Here is a 20,087-nt window from a genome sequence, read left to right on the forward strand (position 1 = left end):
CAGGAAAAACTCTTGGATGTGTCATCTGACTATGGCCTACGGATGAAATATGAAAACTCCACTGTAACACAGTTTTGGGTGTGTGTAAAAAAGGAGTACCCTGAGCTGGGAGAAAAAGCTTTGCAGCAGCTACTGCCCTTTGGATCCACATATTTGTGTGAGGCCTCATTTTCTGCAATGACCGTGATCAAAACAAAGCAGAGAAACAGACTGGGCCTGGAAAAGAGTCTGATCACTGCTGTTTCCTCCCTACCACCGAGAATGAACAAGATCCTCAGTGAAGCACAAGCACATGTTTCGCACTAAATTATAAGTGTAACTTAGTTTGTTGTTTATTGTTACAAGTGTTTTTGAGCTAAAATGTTATACACATCATATATACATACACACACACACACACACACACGTATATATATATATATATATATATATATATATACACACAGTGTATATATATTATTTATATAGGTTTCTTTTATCAAACATGTTTGGGGCCAGTCAAGGGGTATACTTAAACTGCGTTAACAGTAAAGAAAATTAAAAGTACAACTTAGTTTGTTGTTTATTGTTACAAGTGTTTTTGAGCTAAAATGTTAAACACATCATATATACATACACACACACACACACACACACACACATATATATATATATATATATATATACATACAGTGTGTATATATATATATATATTATTTATATAGGTTTCTTTTATCAAACATGTTTGGGGCCAGTCAAGGGGGATAACTGCGTTATCAGTAAATATACATTGTTAATTATTGCAAATGTTTATTGCAAATGTTTTATTATTTACATTGTTTAATAAATCTCATAATGATGGCACATCACTACATCGTAGTCATAGCTTTTTTTTTCATCTCAAATAATTGGGGCCGGTCAGGGGGCACTTGGCTGAGAAAAAATTTGATAGGGGGTACGTTATTGAAAAAAGATTGAGAAGCACTGTTTTAGATGGTCAGAATGACGGTTGAAAATGATTTCTTTTTTTTTTTTACTTGTACTTATTAACATTTATAAGTAATCCTCAAGGAACATTTTCAAATAATTATAAAGGCCTACTGTCATTTTTTGCAGAACACATATTTTCCACCTAACATAATTGGAAGAAGTAACAAGTTGAAACTGGTTCTGTGATAAAACTCTCACGAATACCCTGCGTTTCTTAAAGAAACGTGGTTTATTCTTACAAAGGAGAAGTGAAATTCCAGTATTAAGAGTGTCTTTACCCTACCCAGCTATAAACAAATTTCTATAAATATGAAAATAAAATAAAATCTAACGGGCAATTTTAACAGCTTGGCAAACCAAGTTTAGCATCAGGTTTGACACATACTGTATATGATAATAATACTCTCCTCTGCAAATCATACCCTTAAAACTATTCGTCCTTTGGTTTATTCTTACAAAGGAGAAGTGAAATTTCAGTGTTAAAAGTGTCTCTACCCTACCCATCTGTAAACAATATTGTGGTTCATTAATATTTTCGCTTTTTCTACCCAGCATTAAAACACAAAGTAAAAGATGTTTTTATATTCAGAAAACCACTGGAGGAAATCTTGATCAATTTTAAACTGGTAAAGGTCTGTGTGTCTAGACAGGATCAGGCTTGATTAACTGTTTCCACCTATTACTTGAAAGGAAATAAACAGTAATAGGCTCTGACAATCTACTGCAAATATGTTGGACTTCCCTACTAATGCTTGTACCTTCTTGTGCTTTCATGGAGAAATCATGGAGCTGTTTTATGATTTCCATTCAAGTCATTCATCAGACTTATGGATGAAAACAGCTGTGTCTGTGTCATTCGGTCTACATAACAGATTTCAGAAACTTAATACAAATTTTACACCATGCTTAAACAGCAAAGCCAAATGCAAAGGAATGTTTTAATAGTGGACAGAACTCAAGCTCATAAAGATTCAGTTTTCATTGTATTCATTTTGACCATCAGACATGATGGTCCAAGCGATTGTCCATGATCGTTTTTAAAAAGGCACTTAAGAAATGCAGACAAATATTTATGTTTACATAATGGCATTGGCGAACAAATTCTGCACCTCTTTACAACCGAAAATACAAAGCAGGTGATGTACAAAAAGTCAATGAATCACATACTACTGTTACAAATGTCCACTGAACTCCACCTTCATACCAACGATGATTAAAATCTCATTCTGATGATGGGAAAGGGCAGCGATTATGAGGAAATGAAACAGTTTGTTGGGATCATAAAAAAAAATCAAAAGCAATGGGGAACTTAAACAAAAAAAGTTTTTTTTCTTTTTTTCTCTCAAAAACATCACATTGTTGTAGCTGGTCAGTTGTTTTCCGGCAAGAGTGGAGTCAGACTGCTGGACTGCACCAGCTCCATCTTGATCCAAGATGGAAGTGGAGTGACAGAAACCCAAAAAGAGATGGGTCGAGGTGGAGAATTTCCCCACAGTAGCACAGAAGGCCTTTGGTCCCGGGACTCCCAAAGATCAGGAGAAGTGTGGGGGACTTCTACATGGCTGCCACATCAATCTGAACATACAGTTGTCTGACGCCAACCTGGGCACAGGGCAGAAAAGATGATGTAATGGAAACTTTGAAACATCTCTCAAGTGAGATGAAGTTCTAACAGCTGTATTTTCAAACGGTCCCCACCTGTGTGAAAATGTTGTGCGTTTGGCTGAGAATCCATCTAGAATCTGCATCAGGCGCCACAAGGAGTTTGAGTGTGCCAATGTTGACGTCTGTGCAAAGGGTCCAGAAGTGAGGTTCTTGAAGGTTATAGACACCCTGAAGCTGCTGGACCTGCAGGGAACATTAGAAGTTAGCAAACGCAGCCCAAGTTTTGAGCAGAAGTTGAGAAGGTTCTGATGCTCAATAGGGTGCTTGGAACCTCACTGGCTATCTAGAACTGTTTCAGGCAAAAACCTGGAACCTTATGGTCGATCGCATCACAAGTGGACGAGGAAGGAGGCATTTTAATCCATCTTTTCTGTCCAATTTCGACCACTTCTGTCCGAGTTTCTTTTAAGGGGAGGGGGATTTCTTTAATGGCTGTCTGGTCAAATGTGTTTTCCGACTACCTCTGGAAGTGGTCAAAAGTGGACAAAACGTTTTACACCCCATTCACACCTGTATTTAATAGGGATGGTAAGATTCACCGATTTCCATCGGTGCATAGGCATAAAAGTTAAAGATGCGATGCAAAGATTAAAAAAAAAAAAGTGCATCTTATACAAGCTGGCATTTGTATCACAATGCATTTATGGATTTATTTATATATGGTTATTTGTAGATGTGCTATACTTTTATTATTTAGGAAGTGACCAAATGTTTCATATGTAGATTTATTTCTCCTCTCTAAATTGTTTCTACTGCTTCTATGTGAATATGACATATCACAACACTACGGAGACAGAGGCATGTCTGAGAGTCACACAGAATATAGATTAACATGGCTGTCTGAACCAAAGAAATAAACGCAAACTATCTGTACTATACTGAATAGCATAGCATCATATTTTTTTTCCATTGCATCGTAATGCATTGGATCTTATTGTTTTGAATCAAATCGAAATCAGATCGCACTGCATCGTAATAGAGGTGAATCGCATCGCATGGCAGCTAGCTACTTTATATGTATCTATAATGTATTGTATTGATGGCTGTGTAAGAGATGCACATCACATCGGACTTAGTTATGGAGATGCACATCCTTAGAGTTTAGCATTGTCCACTTCTGATTGGATTGATGAAAATGCATATTAATACCAGGTGTAAACACAGTGCCTTGGCTACAATTCCAGTTGATATCCTAGGTTAACTCTGTCTGACCAAGTAGCCAACTTTCATAAATAGGATTCAGAAGATGGAAATGACTCACCCTCTGGTAGCATTCAGGAAGAGTATGGTCCAGGGAAGAAGGCGTCCGTTGCATCAAGATCCCAATAGATTCCCTGAGCAGAGGAACCACACTGTGGGAAAGAGGGAGGCGAGAAATAAGTTGCCGTTCTGTGAGACATGAGTTCAATGGAGTGCCAAGTACTACACAAACTCTGGCAAAAGGAAAGGTACGCTACACATGAAGACGTCATTGGATATGAATCGGTCAGTGACCTAACAGCTTGACAAATAATGTTACAAGCTGAGGAGAGGAAATTCTGTCAGTATCATGACAAACAAGAACTCTTTTCATTTGGATTATTTCAGGGCATTCTCAAGGTGGTCTAACAGAAACTTGCCCATCTTATGGTTGGGGTGGAGTAACAGAGAGCTGTGCTGATGTCATCCCAACAGCTGTAGTGCGTGTGAGCCAGCAAGCCACCCTGAGCACACCAGGATAGACATCCAAACCCATTCATTCTGTTGAAGAATCACTTGGTAGAAACGGTTAACCGGTTAAGAAAGGACAAGGACCGTTTCTCTCCTAACCAGTCAGCCGTTTCTGCCCCATCAAAGCTAGGTCTTGGCTAAGCCAGCATCTTACAAATTCATCAGTCCTCCTTGAAACATTCAAGGCCTGACCACTGCTCCATCTGGGAACCATTAGAGGGTTCCATGGTTTGGACTTTTTTCCCGGTCCCTAATCTACTCTATCACCCCCATGTTCTCCCGAACTCCTCCCTGAAACCCCAGCCTCAGTTTGGGACACGCCAAAGTGGAGAAGCTGATCGTTGTCTCATTTGGACATTCATGAAATTGTGGCATAAATGCCACATTTCGCAACATTTGGCCTTGCTAAACACTCCTTGGCACACATTGCTGAAAAACTGCAAATATTTGTGCCTTCAAAATATTTTGGCCAATTTTTTTTTTGATTAAATATAAAACATAACTGCAGTCATGTTACTCACAAGGCTTCGATTTCACAACAAATGTGTCTTGACCTGTGAGGTTTTGGAGACTTTCACTTCACTATATTGAGAGCATATGCGAGTAATAGCAATATAAGCACTATGCTCCAGACCAATTCATAGTGAAACTGACTACTCGGTGCTCTTTGTGGTGAACATTAGGTGATGTGTTTAAAGTGCAATGCATGCAAGCATTTCCGTTCAGTACCTCCCCCAAGATGACTGTGGTTTTCCAAGCAATGTTTGCAAGCTTGAACAAGCTTGTAATCTATACTAAAGCCATATAGGAACATGAAACTGAAGCCTGATTGGATCATCCCTTTTTGGATCTATTAGCTTTAGTACACCTGGAAAGTGAAATGTATCAAGTATACTGGCAGACTGACTAAACAGATCCATTCTGAAATTGCAGAAAAAGCAAGGTACGTTTAAAAAGCAAGTGGTAATTCTGCAAATGTTATTATCTGAATGCAACTGGATGTCTGAAATTTGGGCTTGTCGATATTTTTTACCTTTTTGCTCTCATTAGTTTACGTAAATGGTTTTAGTAAATGGTCCAGCAATGTGACAACTGAAAAATAATTATATTTCAATATATAATAATGAAAAAAAAACACACACACACACACACAATATAATGTGACAAGGCATCATAAAACTGGCCACTGTGCATTCCTCTCAGTAACCGGTGTGTTTGTCCCTCTTTTGGACAATAAAATGAAAACAGGAAAGTACTGGACAAGGGTACCTCAGACCTCTGACTTCATACTATTGTTCCACACCTTCCTGTTCAGTGAAGCAGAGGCACTCTTACTTACCATTCGCTGGCGCTTGATGGTTAACCTGCCCCGAAAACTCTGTAATGCAGTTACATGAGTGACTCAGCTGGCTGAAATACAATTACGTGCGAGCATCAAGGTTACGCTGGCCAGTGACATGGACGAGATGTCACCACCCAGATCATGGTGACATTCAGGATAAAATATTTCTGCAAGGATGCTAGTAATCACCTATGGACTTTTTTGTAAACCAGGAAAACATCTTGGAATCACGAGGCACAAAGCAGTCACTCGTAAAAGCACACTCCTAAACCACATGGAAATGATTTATCATCACACCCAGTACCTACCTGGAGCACAGAAATATTTATGAGACCAAAACCCCCACAAGAATGAGGGGACTGTAGTGAGGTCTGCGTCTGAACAGCAGTGGGAATTAGAGCAGGTACATTTAACTTAAGATTTATATGCAATAGGACCTAACAAACTTTTACATTTCTAGGGCAAGCAGTTACTGGGATTCCACCACAAAAAAACTTTAGATGCTTTCCTGCTAGAAACCGACTGCACTCAAGCTATGGCCATAACCACAGGATTGTATAGCTGTTAGGCCTAGTGCATGAAACTTTTGCTTGGATTCAAGAGCTCATTTTTATAGTTTGAGAGTCTGCAAATGTTCAAACGGCTTCTGAACAGCTCTACAAACGATAAATAATACTAAAACTTTCTTCCTACTTAGCTGATGGTCACAAAGGTCCAGAATGTAGAAGACGATTTGTGTAAATTGGAATGAAATCTCATGGAACATGTCTGGGTCACATTTCACTTCAAAAATCTAAAGAATTTGTAAAAAAAAAAAAAAAACGAACTAAGCTCATCCTCAAACATAATTTGCATACATGCGCAATTAAAATATGATTTTAATTACTTAAAAATTATACACATTTTTTTCTATTTCTTCTGATTTTGGGGTGAAATCACTTTTGAGGACTTCGCCACAAAGACTTAAAAAGGAGACAAGCTTAAAATTTGAAAAGGCTTGGACATAAATGAGCTAGAACCTTGAAAACAACATTTTAATTTCATATTAACTGACCAAAACCAGTTAATATGAAATTTAAATGAAATCGATTCAAGTAGCTCAAACAATAACCTTTCAATTAGAGAAAATGGAAATCATACAACTCTCAGTTTTCATCGATTACTTGTATATACAGCTTTGGAGAACCGTTTAAACACATTTGCACTGAGGCTTGACAAATGAAACCATCCAAAAAGGCCCGGCTTAGTACGGCCAGAACAAATGTTAATTACAGTTAATGTTTTTTACGTGCCCGTTTCTCAGGCTTTAGGCTGGGACCCAAAGCGATTGGCGGGCTTTGGAAGACTTTGGTGGTGGAGGACTGCTGTAGGTCACAGCAGCAGGACCCAGATATCCCCCAAAGCAAGCCTACCGCACCAAGAGCAGCCTTAGCTAAACTGTTGGTATGCAGCGGGGGGTCTTTTGCTGAGAGTCCTTTGAAAATGTCTCACGCCTCAGGTGAGGCTGATGAAAAAGAAGTTCATCATCCTAGTGAAAGGTCAAACATCCAAATGAGAGCAAGATGGCTGGATCAAAACAAGGCGCTCTCCTGAGAATATCCATCTCACAATGAGGGGTACATGGGAAAAAATGCTGTCCAAACAAAGCAGAGTCCATCTTAACGATCAAACGAAGAACCACAGACATTCCACGTGGCCAAATATGCTCTATCTCTCTCAAGACTCAAACGATAAATGATTCTGCAGCACCAGACGTACACAGGCATGAAGTTCAAATGCGTAAGAGAGTCTAGAGTTGCAGATAAACTCATGGTTTGGTTCAAAGTACCATCTTTCACACTAGTGTATCAGGATAGACATCACACTATGTGTTTAATAAATCTATATCCATAACAGCCATGTTTCCCCAAACACATTAAGCCTAGTTCTGGAGAACACATCACTTTTCTTGGGCAGTGTTTGGAATGGCATACTAGCATACTATTATTTATGCAGTATATAGTAGATATGCTGTACTAAGCATGCAAATTTCCAAACTTTGACATAGTAAATCCCATAATTTTATCCCACAATGTACTGAATGGTACTGAGTTGAACAAAATAAAATACTTTAAAAAACTGACTAACTGCAATAGTTTATAAGATCTCCATTTAAACTGAACACATTTTTAGGCTACGCACTGCTAGTTTCAGAGCAAAACAAGCCCTACTCTCGATTTTCAGGATTTGCCATTCAGCCACTGCATGGAAAACTGAAGAAGAGGGGAAAAAATGTCCAAGGCGAGGTCTCTATGACACCCCCCCCCCCCTATGAGAAACAAAGAGAAGGGAAAAATCCATCTTAAAAGATGCCTTTGTTGAAGTAACATTCACAGATCGCCACCACATTCCAGAGAGGGAGGAAAAAAAGGCTTCAAATGCGGACAAGGGGGAGATGGGGGGGGGGGGGGGGGGGGTTGGGGGTTAGAGGGGACGAGATGAATATGCGGGAAAGGCTTCACTCAAACTCGTGCATTTTGCAAAAAGAGGCCACGAATGGTGCCTTTTCACTGGAGCACAGTAACCACAAGCCATCTGCAATTTAAACATGGTGCAGTCCTGTTCACATTTACAAAGCCTTTGCATACGTTTACCTACATAACACACAAAATGAAGCATATTAATCATCATAAAAGCATCTGATGGCATTTTCAAGACTATGGATAGTTTCGGTAGGTTTAAAAAGTGATGAAATGATTTGCATTTTTCCTTCTCGACTAGTTGTTTGAAAAATGCCACATGAGAGAGTCAAATCCTGGGTTTTCTGGCTTCGCCACATGTTGAGAAAGTGCTCTGGCCTCCACCCTCGGAGCGTGTATCCTGTAATTCACCCGGCTGGAGCGCCAACGGCTTCACAGGGCTCTTGGTGAAGGGCACTGTGAAGTGGCTTTTGTATGATCTGTGTTAGGTGCTGTTGAGGGTTTCTGGGCAGGGTTTGAGGGTGGAGGATTGTCTTGAGTAGAGTCGAGAAAGGTCAGCGCTTATAATAGCGTACTCACCTCACTCCTATGAGAAGTGCGATGAGCATGGAGCAGATGGGATCGGCGATCATCAGGTCGTATTTTTGCATTAGGATGGCTGATATAATGACTCCGACACTGCCCAACGTGTCCGCAACAATGTGGAGAAAAACTCCTGAAATGAAGAAAATTAGGGTTTAGATTCATTGTTCTAAAAAAACTCTAAAAATACACACCACTGTAAGAAATGTTTGGATTTTTTTTTTTAAGTATATTTTAAATACAGTTATATATTTCTATTTTAATATATTTAAAAACTGTAATTTATTCCTGTGATGCAAAGCTGTATTTTCAGCATCATTACTCGATCCATTTTAATATGAAAGAAAAAGTTCTTAATATGAATTATATTTCTTTTGAAACGCTGATGCATTTTTTAGGACTCTGATGAACAGTATGTTCTAAATAACAGCATTTCTTTCGAATTGTTCAGACATTTATAATGTTTACTATAATATTTATTTGCGTTGTTACAATTGATTATGTTTTATAGAAAACATCTTTCAAACACTGATCAATTGAATGCATTGTTGCTAAATAAAAATACGAATTTCTTTTTAAAAAACAAATATACTGAAACAAAAACATTTTGCAATAGTGCATATAAATATAATTATATATTCAATAATATTGAAAATGTTTTCCTATATCTCAATATTTATATACTTAATATTAAAACATTATTTACTGTATGAACTTTAAAATAACTATAAACCGTTATAAATATTTATGTTTGTTTTAATATTAACTTTATGTAACGAATATATATCTCGATATTAATACACACAAAAAACACTCTATATTAATATAACAATTCTTAAAAAGACATTTATTTTTTATATTTCAATAGAATTTGACCAAATGTTTGTGTGGGCTTTTAGTTAAGCAACTTCATAACATCAAATCTAATGTAAAGTGTAAAAAAACTATTTGCATAAGTTAATAACTAGAGTTTTTCCAAATTGGTCACTTGTGAAGTAGACAGTTTCTCAACAGTCTATGTAGATAGTTTACAGCAAATCAGGCACTAGGGCTTAATGGTCCTGGGTTCACTTAAGAGTTGATATTGTGTCTGGGATGAGGATGCAACATTTGCTAGCACTCATGTTTGAACACGACTACTGCGGACATAACGTACCCACTGTCTTGGATACCATCTCTAGTGGTAACCCTCAAACTGATGAGGTCATTCCACAAACAGGTCATATGAGTGCACCCTCGAATGAATGGTCAACCTGCAGGACTGTCCTTTCTGACTGAATGTCCAGAATATATCATAGCACATCATACGCTACTATGTTGAAACCAACATGAGTGAGTCGGTCAACATTTGCTGAACTGTACTGGAGAATAGCTGTGGACTGTGGTGTGACGGCACGCAATGAGACGCTCCTTTTTCTTCCCTCAGGATGAGATGATATACTTGCGGTTACTTTTAGTTTTACAGAAAGCACAACCGCAGTAATGGAGCAAACTCCCTAATAAGTGAAGACCCGGTCCAAATGTGGTCAAAACAAATACTAGAAAAATAAGAAGAATGCTGGAGCTCTCTGTGTCCTTAGAAACAGTGGCTGTGTTTAGAATAGTGATACTAGCTTTATTCTAACAGAACTTGTAGCTGTACAAACTGCCTACAATCAAGGCAAAACAACAATCTAAAGTCTATCAGCAAGAGAATGTAATTCAAACATACATTTTTGTATAATAATAATTCTAATTATAATACTACTACTAATAATAATACATTACAATATAAAATATTAAAATGTTAAAAATTATATTTTATTAAAAAGTATCTTCATTTCATTGATACTACTACTAATAATAATTATATTATTAATCAAATTTTGTATCACCTTTTCACAAATAATTACTAATAAACTGTTTTTGTAAATAATAATATTGCATAATTATGAAATATTAAAATGATACATTTGAAAATTATTTATTTTATTAAAAATATCTGCCTTTAATACTACTACTGGTAGTAATAATATTATTAATGTATTTTTGTATCACTTGTCAATAATCTACTAATAATCTGTTTTTGTAAAATAATAATAATACATAATTATGAAATATTACAATGATAAATATGAAAACATTTTTATTTTATTAAAAATATCTTCCTTTAATTAATACTAGTACCAACAAGTCTATTATTAATCTATTTTTGTATCATTTTCCACAATCTACTAATAATCTGTTTTTGTAAAACAACAACATTAATAATAATAATAATAAATGATGCTAAATGATTAAAATAATAGCTATAAAAATTCATAAAATTTATTTTTCAAAATTTATTTTTTGTAAAATAATAATGATTATAAAATATTAAAATTATAAATATAAAAATACGTTTTATTACAAAGATCTACCTTTCATAAATATTACTACTTTTCCACAAATAATCTTTTTTTAAACACTTAATAATAATAACAATGATTATGATTAATGAAAATATTTATCGTTTACATAATAACAATGTGTAAATATTATTATTATTCTCATTTAATAATAACAAAAAAAATCCCATTATAGTTTGTAAAATAATTTGTTTTTATAAAATAATTTTAATCACTAATTTCTAATAATATTCCAATTAAATAATAGCTTTTTCTTCCAAAATATTACTATTAATAATATAAATATTTAAAATAATAATGAGCAAAAATAACCTCAATGATAAATAAAATGTTATCTTATTATTATAATATTATTCCAGTGTACTTTTTGTAAAATCACTATTTTCATAAATGGAAGTAGTAATTAAATAAAATAGTTTTTAATGTCTTTACCATTGTTATATAAATTATGGATAATTTATCACACCACAAAAGGAAAGTCAAGTGCATTGCATTCTGTTCAGTGCATTATATTGCATACTGCACTTTTGTCAAACAGAGTACATCTACCAAGTATTCTTTGTCAAAAGTAAGCTTAATAAACATAGCCAAACTAGACAGGAGGCTGGTCAAATCCACTTGCAATTCATCACGGGGAGTGGAGAAGAGGTCCCTCGGCTTGGATGGAGGCAGCGTAACCTTTTGCACTGTCACCTCCTCCCCTTCCCCTCTCTACATGGTCCTCCCTCCGTGCCCCGTTCTTTCTCCCTTAAGCAGGCCTCCCAAAGGATCCATTCTCTCTCTGTGTGTGCCAGGGTGAAGGGGACAAACTACTTTCTCTGCTCTGCTCTTTCCCACACAAGCTCGGACAAAGGGATTTAAAGCGACAGTGTACCGTGTTTGCTCCAGTGTCAGTGTTACTCCGGTGTGCCCCGAGTCAAATGTTAGAGGTTGGGATGGTCAGAGGTGTCATAAAAGTCCATCATCCAGTCATGTCTGAGCAGTCGTTTCAAGTGGTTAAATGAAGAAAATACTTCTGATATTTTTTAGGAGTTACGATTATAGGACCACATCTATTAAGAATCCATAATACTGTCCACCAACAAAAGAGGAAAAAGCTGTCTAGACGTGATTGTAAATATTTTCATATCTGGTGCCTGTACAAAAGCAAAGGCAAATACTGCGACAAAGAAGCTTCTAGCGCCATCTGGAGGAGAACAAACATGGAAAACAGACATACCTTGTAATATCTGCTTGCTGGAACCTTTTCCTGGTGTGAGCGAATGGTCATCTGAGGACACGGACAGATTAGAAATGAATCACACTATACCAGACACCATTACGATCAAAAAAGCTTCTGCAATTTTCACAAAGAATGAGGACCAGATAACACATCTAATGCATTATAATGTTACTGAGTCATAACAGAATCTGCAGTCAAATCACTAAGAGAGCTTGGGGTCTTACCATGGCAGTGAGGATCATCGTTTGAATGTCCGTGTCCTTCATGTGAATGTCCGTGATCATCGTGTCCATGTTTGGACCCGTGACTGTGGCCGTGGCCTCCATGACTGTGTCCATGTCCCACACTGCCATTAAATAGAGAGTGACTGTGGCCATGACCTTAAAAATAAGAGGACATATAAAGAAACTATGCACCTTATTTCAGTAAAATAATAATAAATTACACACACAATTTTATATAAATGTTAATGAAATGTTCACAAAAAAAATGTATATATTATATACAATATATATACAGTGCTGCTCAAAAGTTTGTGAACCCCTTACAATTTTCAACATTTCTGCATAAATATGACCCAGTTCATCATCAGATTTTCGCACTTTGTTTACTTTCAGAAGTCTTGAAAGTAGACAAAGAGAACCCAATCAAACTAATGAGACAAAAATATTTTCATTGTCATTTATTTATTGAGAAAAATGACCCAGTGTTGCATTTCAGTGCGGTGCAAAATTTATGTGAATCTCTAGGATTAGCTGTTAATTTGAAAGTGAAATTAGAGTCCATCTGTTAATCAGTGAGATGACTATGATGTGTCCGTGTGTGCCCTGTTTTATTTAAAGAACAGGGATCTTTGAAAGTCTGATCGTGTTTGAGGAAGTGAATCATTGCACGAAACAAATTAGATCTCTGAGGACCTGTGAAAAAGAGTTGATGTTGTTCGTTAGACTAGAAAAGGTTTCAAAACCATGTCAGAAGAGTCTGTATTTCAACAATCCACAGTCAGACAGATTGTGTAGAAATGGAGGAAATTCAAGACCACTGTTACCCTACCCAAGAGTGACTGACCAACAAAGATCACTCCAAAAGCAAGATGTGTAATAGTCTGGGAGGTTGCAAAGGAACTCAGGGTAACTTCTAAGCCACTAAAGGCCTTTCTTACATTGGCTAATATTAATGTTCATGAGTCCACCATCAGATGAACAACCATGGTGTGCATTAGGGCTGAACCGATTGTTTCTTTTTTTTAATTTTTTTTTTTAGGTAATTTAGAAAAATGTTTGGAGCATTTTTTGTTCGTTAAATATAAGTTTTTGTTTTTTAAAGTAACGACCAAGCGGCTAGCGGTAGACAGTGCCTTCTCAAATCATCACGACTTGCCTAAAATAAAATCTATAGATATAAAACATTTCAAGCATATAACAATGTTTAAACATTAAACCTAGATAAATGTGCGCTATATCCAATAGTTTTCAAAGAGAGTGGAAGCTGAAGCACACTTTGCAGGACATTGAGGCGTCAGCGCGGTCACTTGCATTTTTTCATTGGATACACTAGGGCTGCACAATAAATCGCATGTGATATTTAATGTGCATCTTGTCACAAAACATGCACAATATATGACTATGGTTTTGTGCAGCTTGTCAGTGAACAACGGCTCTGAATAGTTAATGCTACTCCATGTGAAAGCGCGTAGGTGATAGTGATTTACCGCTGTTTACAGAACCGGCTTAACTGACAAGATTGCTGACAAGATAACTTAACTGACAAGATAAGTGCATTAAATATCACATGCGAATTATCATGCAGCCCTAGGATACACCGTCATTTTTGCTCATAAAGGTTAGAGTAATACATCATTCATAACTGTGAAGGGTCTACTTCTATTTGTGTGCACTCACAATATCAACAAAATGTTGTGCTTTTGTAAAATAAAGAAATCAAACATGATGCGCTTTCTGCAGTCTCGACTTGAACAGGAGCCCACCACAAAAATGAACCCAAACTCCGTGAATAGATGCCTCACAGACATGATATATATACATATAGAAAGCTTTTAATTACAACTTAATGAAATAAAACAAATTAAAACAAAACACTTAATAATCAGTCATAATCCGTGAAATGGAAACTTATCTCTAAAGGTGCATCTAATGAGGAGATGGCGAGTTCATCCTTTCGACACAGACTCAGAAAACACTAGATTATAAGCAGATTTTTCAACTACCTCCTTCCTATTTCCCCCTGACATTCATGCTAATTACTTTTGCTGGTGATCTGTTTCAAGCTTAAAGAGATACTCCACCCCAAAATAAAAATGTTGTCATTAATCACTTAACCCCATGTCGTCCCAAACCCATAAAAGCTTTGTTCGTCTTCGGAACACAATTTAAGATATTTTGGATGAAAACCACAATGAACAGATGCTCTATTTTCATTCAAATCAAAGTGTAAATACACATAGAAATTTTATCCTTGTATTATACACACACACACACACATACATATATATATTAATTTTAGCAATATCAAAAACTACATATATATGCTTATTATGTTTTATATTAGGCATGTCGTATTGATTAATCGCATCCAAAATATAAAAAAATATATCTTAAATATACACATGTATGTGTATGCATGTATTTATAAAGATAAAGTAAACATACATGTACTACGTAAATACATTTTTTTATTTTGGATGCGATTAATCGATTTGCAACCTTATTATATATGCTAATAAAAATATATTTCTAAGATTCCTAACATAAAATGTTTTGTTAGAAACATAAAAAAATTACTCCTACAAACATATAATACACAATAGCTCATTTATTTACAGAGTTTGTTTTATATTATATACATTTATATATCTTTACATTAAATTTTTTCAACGGATATATCTATATTTCTATGTATCTACATTATATATACACACTACTGATCAAAAGTTCAGAAAAACTAGGATTTCTTTTGTTTTTCTGAAACATGGATCCCATAAACCAGAATATTACTGAAACTTGAGGTGGAGGGTTTTTAATTAAAAACGTGATGGTATGGTTGTTGTGTGTGAGATAATTACCTTCATCACCATGTGAATGTCCATGTCCTCCATGTTGAAAAACGAATATTCCTACAAGATTCACCAGCAGCCCTGCTATAGACACCGGGAGCAAACGCTCATGGTGCACATCAGGGGGTTCAAGCGCCCTCTGGTGACAAGACCAGATGCCATCATTCATCAAAAATATATTAGTGCATTAGTCATTTAGCAAGTTAATCAACTGTAATCTCATTCTTGTACACACCTCTACTCCTTCTGAGAAGATAAAGAAGGCGGTAAAGATGAGGAAAAGGCCATTCACGAATCCTGCGAGTACTTCTGCCCTGACATACCTACAAAGTAATCGAATGGACTTGCATAACAACCCAGTGATGAAACCAAAGACACGCAGTTTCCTGTCAACACTACTCAGGCAGAAGTGAATGCATCATTTTTAGGAAACTTGTGTCATTGGTACTCTACCCACAAAAGCTCTTTTTAAAGTACTGTTCTCTCACCCGTATGAGAAGGAGTCATTGGACCTCCAGCGTGAAATGACCGATGCTGCAAGGCCTGCCAGGAGAGCCGTGCAGTCGAAGAACATGTGAAAGGAATCGGATATCAAACCTAAACTAAAAAATAAAACCAACACAAAAAGGGAAGTGTTAAATTATCACGAAACCGGAGAAATACATCCTGCCCCATACTGAGGTCAGAGTCCCATTGTGTAGTGTCTTTTGTTAGACAAAAATAAACCAGTCCAAAAGGTTCATTCATTCTGACAGAGATATGGTTGTCAAGTTAGTTTCAGATGGATCCTCAAACTATGCAAAATTAAATTAAATAATTCAATGAATATATAAATACATTTTAAAATGTAATAATAAAAAACAAGAATTTAATAAGTAAATTTTACTCTTACACATTTATATGTAATAAAGATTTAAACAGATTACTTGTAAATAAAGTATTTTAATTAGTAAATCAATCATTTTTCTTTATTGTTGGATTGTACAATTTGCATAATATTTAATTAATAGTCAACTGCATAATATTGCCATTGTTTTGATAATGTATTATAAGCAACAAAGAATGCATTATATATATATATATATATTAGGGGTGTAACGGTACGTGTATTCATACCGGACCGTTTCGGTACAGGGCTTTCGGTACGGTGCACGTGTGTACCGAATGACCGAATGCAATATTTTGTATGCGGAACATAAGTACATTTTCGTGTTTCCAAATGAACATATTAAGTGGCGGAAGTCTCCGAGTTCAGCGCAAATCCCGCCGTGCAGCTGATTCTAAGGCCGGTGACACACTGGCTGCGTGGCATGAGCGTGGCGTTTCTGCTGAGTGTCAGTTGCGTGGCGGCTGCTTCGCGTTTTCCTGGCTTGCTGCTGCTACTGTAGGTGACATAGAGGGAGACCGTCGACAGACCAGGATCTTGTCTGCATGACAACAATATCTATACTTCATGTTGAGCATAAATATAAAGCCTACTGATAAAGGACACCTTCAACAGTATTGACAGTGTTTGACAGGTGCAATATGCCAGTGTGTCACCGGCCTAATGTTTTCAAAAGGCATCACACGAGTGTGAACATCTCTACAACCAGGAAAAAAAAACGATTATAATTCAAACGCAGCTCCTGTTGGCACGAAATCTGAGCAGGTCTAAAAACTGAAACTGTTGATGCTGCACTTTACACTTTGGAAAAGTTATATATATATATATGTGTATAGTAATAAACAACCTGCAGTTTAATGTTTGCATTTCTTTCCCTTACTGTACCGAAAACGAACCGAACCGTGATTTTTACGTACCGTTACACCCCTGATATATATATATATATATATACACATACACACACACACTTTTATATTATTACTGGTACTATTATTGATAATAATAATAATAATAATATTAATAAAAGCCTCACTGTCTCCACTCCTATTCATGGGACTTTGTGTTTCTTTGCATAATATTCTTAAATAAAAGACAGCAAATTTAATAAGTTATTATAATAAACAATAACAAAAAAATTGAGGGATTGTGCAATTTGCATAGTATTATCAACAGCATAACATTATCATTGATTTAAATAAAGTATTATAAACAACAACAGCAATATAAATAAATAAATAAAAATGTAAATGTATACTATTATACATTACCATTATATTGTTACTACTGGTATTATTATTGATTTAATAATAATAATAATAATAATAATAATAATAATAATAATAAAACCTCCACTACCTGCACTGCAATGCATGAGATTGTTTAAATTTGTAGCATAATATTATCAAGACAAAGATAGCACATTAAATAAATTATTATAATAAACAACAACAAAATAAATAAAAATAGTGGGATTGTGTAATTTGCATGATGCTGAAATGCTCAATTATGCTGTACCCCTAACTACAATGTCACCTAAAATCACATCAGCTAAAAACACATAACTTCTGGTCACTCCGTCACTGCAAACTACTGTAAGTGTGTGAACCTGATAATAAAAAATAAATAAAAAAATCAGATGCATAGATCTAAATTTTTTATTAAGCCTAAACCAACAATGTTACACCCCCAGTTAAAGTGTATGCATGACGCACAAATGAAAAGACATAACAGTTATTAAAATACAGTGGCATACAAATGGTTGACGCCACTTCCTTTTATCCCGGGGATTTCCCCCACCACAAGAGTTATAAAATACTCCAGCTGTTTCTCAGAACCAAGTGAGATCTGCTCTCTCAGATGCATTTTCAGGCATCATAGGTTTGGAGACACATCCTGTATTTGCTGAACTTTGATCAGCCGTCGGTCTTACTGCTAGGACAACAGCTTGTGAAAGAAACCCCAATCAAGAATCAAGAGCCCCAAACAGAAGCACACTACTGGTTCATCCCACATTTAGAGCTACGTGGCATATAACTTACTCCTACAGTTACCTGTTAGTCCATATGCCAAACAGCAGCTCCACGAAGGCGAAGGACAGGTTCAAACACAGGAAGAAAAACAGATTGCGAGAGGTTTTATCAGCAAGAATTGATCTGGGGAAGGACACAAACACAAAAGCAGAAAGTGGTTTCAGACCAGACACTTCACCGGCTGTACTAGCAAACACACTCCTGTAACTTAGTTTAGTGAAATAAAGTGGTCTACAAAAAATGTCATGGGGACCGAGTAATCTCTTGATAGCAGCATTTTGTCGCGGAATACGTTTTAACACATTTTGAGAAGTAACATGACAGATAAAATAGGATGTGTCAAATGTTTACTTCGTCCTGCTAACAAACAACATCTGTCCGGCTGGAAAACAATTAGCTGAAGCGGTCTGCTTCTTTGTTCTAATTTAACTGTTAAATTTAAGTTTGTGTTTTTCAAAACAATAAATAAGTTTAAATTATATTTAATAGACTCAATTTTGATTTCTAATGAAGTATCGCGAGCTAACTAACGTTAGCATGCTAACTGCCTTAGCCATACAGCTGACAGCTATGAGTGAATCTCACTGAAATACTGAGCACTCGGCGGTCTTTACCTGAACCAGCCCGATATCTTGACGAACAGGCTGAATTTGGCAGGTTTGTACTCATCGTCTTTGATGGACAGCGGGAGCATTTTTCCGCCGAGCGTCTCCAGTCGCGCTGCGGCTTCATGAGCCTCTGGACGCGAGAAGAGTCACCACTGACCGAGCGTGGGATTAAACAAAACCAACAGAAACCTCCTTCACTCATTCACTCATTCATTCATTCATTCATCCTAATGTCACTGCTCTGATATCTGTAGGACTTAGCGGGGGCAGCTGACTCCTAAAGTGTGATATCCTGTGTGTGGGGGGATCAGTTCACAGCAGTGATATAGACATTATTCTTTTCAAGTTTACAATTATTTTGTACCATTTTATGGGCATTATTTTATTTATAAATCCCTTTTTGTATAAAATACATGGGCCCATTTTCATATTGTCCTTCATTGTGTGTGTGTGTGTGTGTGTGTGTGTGTGTTCGTTTTAATAAAACATTATTAATGTTAATGTTAATGTTAATTAATTATTGCTCTCTTTCTCTCAGTTGTTGAAGCCCTAAAACTGGCAAGAGCGGAATCCAAATCTTCATTACTTATCTTGCTTGATCTGTCTGCTGCTTTCTACACGGTTAATCACCAGATCCTCCTATCAACCCTACTGGCAAAGGGCATCTCAGGAACCGCACTCCAGTGGTTTGAGTCTTCTAGGTCCTTCAAAGTATCTTGGAGAGGTGAGGTGTCCAAGCTGCAACATATAACTACTGGGGTACCTCAGGGCTCAGTTCTTGGACCACTTCTCTTCCAGAGCTGGACAGTAACGGAGTACATTTACTTGAGTACAGTACTTAAAGAGTAACTAAACCCTAAACCAACTTTTTTTTAGTTAATGATCTGTAAGAATGGGGCTTTATTAGTGCTGCTCATTGATTCGAGTAACTTTTTTGACATTTGAGTATAAAGTGTTTTAATTCTACAATATGTTGTGTAAAAACGTCTGAGTGCTGCCCTCTTCACGTTGAACGGTGGCTACTGCAGTTGATTTTTCCTATTGGATGTTGTGGTGGCAAGTGACGTAAGCTGTGGCAGGTGACGTAAGCAGTTTCCAGCTCACCACGTCCCTTGGTACGAGCTACCACGCCCTTGGCAGTATAAAACCATCTT

At 36.4% G+C, this 20,087-nt stretch overlaps 1 protein-coding gene across 1 annotated transcript; it reads right to left on the reverse strand.

Moving 5' to 3' along the window:
* Window positions 1-1,893: 1,893 nt before the first annotated feature.
* On the reverse strand, window positions 1,894-19,160 carry LOC132159755 (zinc transporter 7). The gene is made up of 11 exons (XM_059569352.1): window positions 18,940-19,160; window positions 18,347-18,448; window positions 15,898-16,011; window positions 15,645-15,732; window positions 15,419-15,548; window positions 12,561-12,716; window positions 12,334-12,384; window positions 8,725-8,860; window positions 3,896-3,986; window positions 2,668-2,817; window positions 1,894-2,571 (listed from the first exon to the last, which is right to left on the reverse strand). The coding sequence occupies exons 1-11, from the start codon at window positions 19,017-19,019 to the stop codon at window positions 2,524-2,526; spliced, it is 1,146 nt and encodes a 381-aa protein (XP_059425335.1). The 5' UTR covers window positions 19,020-19,160; the 3' UTR covers window positions 1,894-2,523.
* Window positions 19,161-20,087: the final 927 nt, after the last annotated feature.

Source organism: Carassius carassius, chromosome 16 (genome assembly GCF_963082965.1).
Source record: "Carassius carassius chromosome 16, fCarCar2.1, whole genome shotgun sequence".
NCBI classification, from domain to species: domain Eukaryota; kingdom Metazoa; phylum Chordata; class Actinopteri; order Cypriniformes; family Cyprinidae; genus Carassius; species Carassius carassius.

Bases quoted from the DNA above. Each gene is read 5' to 3' on its own strand.
- LOC132159755 (XM_059569352.1), bottom strand. From the start codon at position 19,019: ATGCTCCCGCTGTCCATCAAAGACGATGAGTACAAACCTGCCAAATTC. The intron at 16,012-18,346 runs GTAACTGTAGGA...TTTATTTTTTAG, and splicing joins TTTGGCATATGGACTAACAG to TTTAGGTTTGATATCCGATT. The intron at 2,818-3,895 runs GTGAGTCATTTC...TGTTCCCTGCAG, and splicing joins TTCCTGAATGCTACCAGAGG to GTCCAGCAGCTTCAGGGTGT.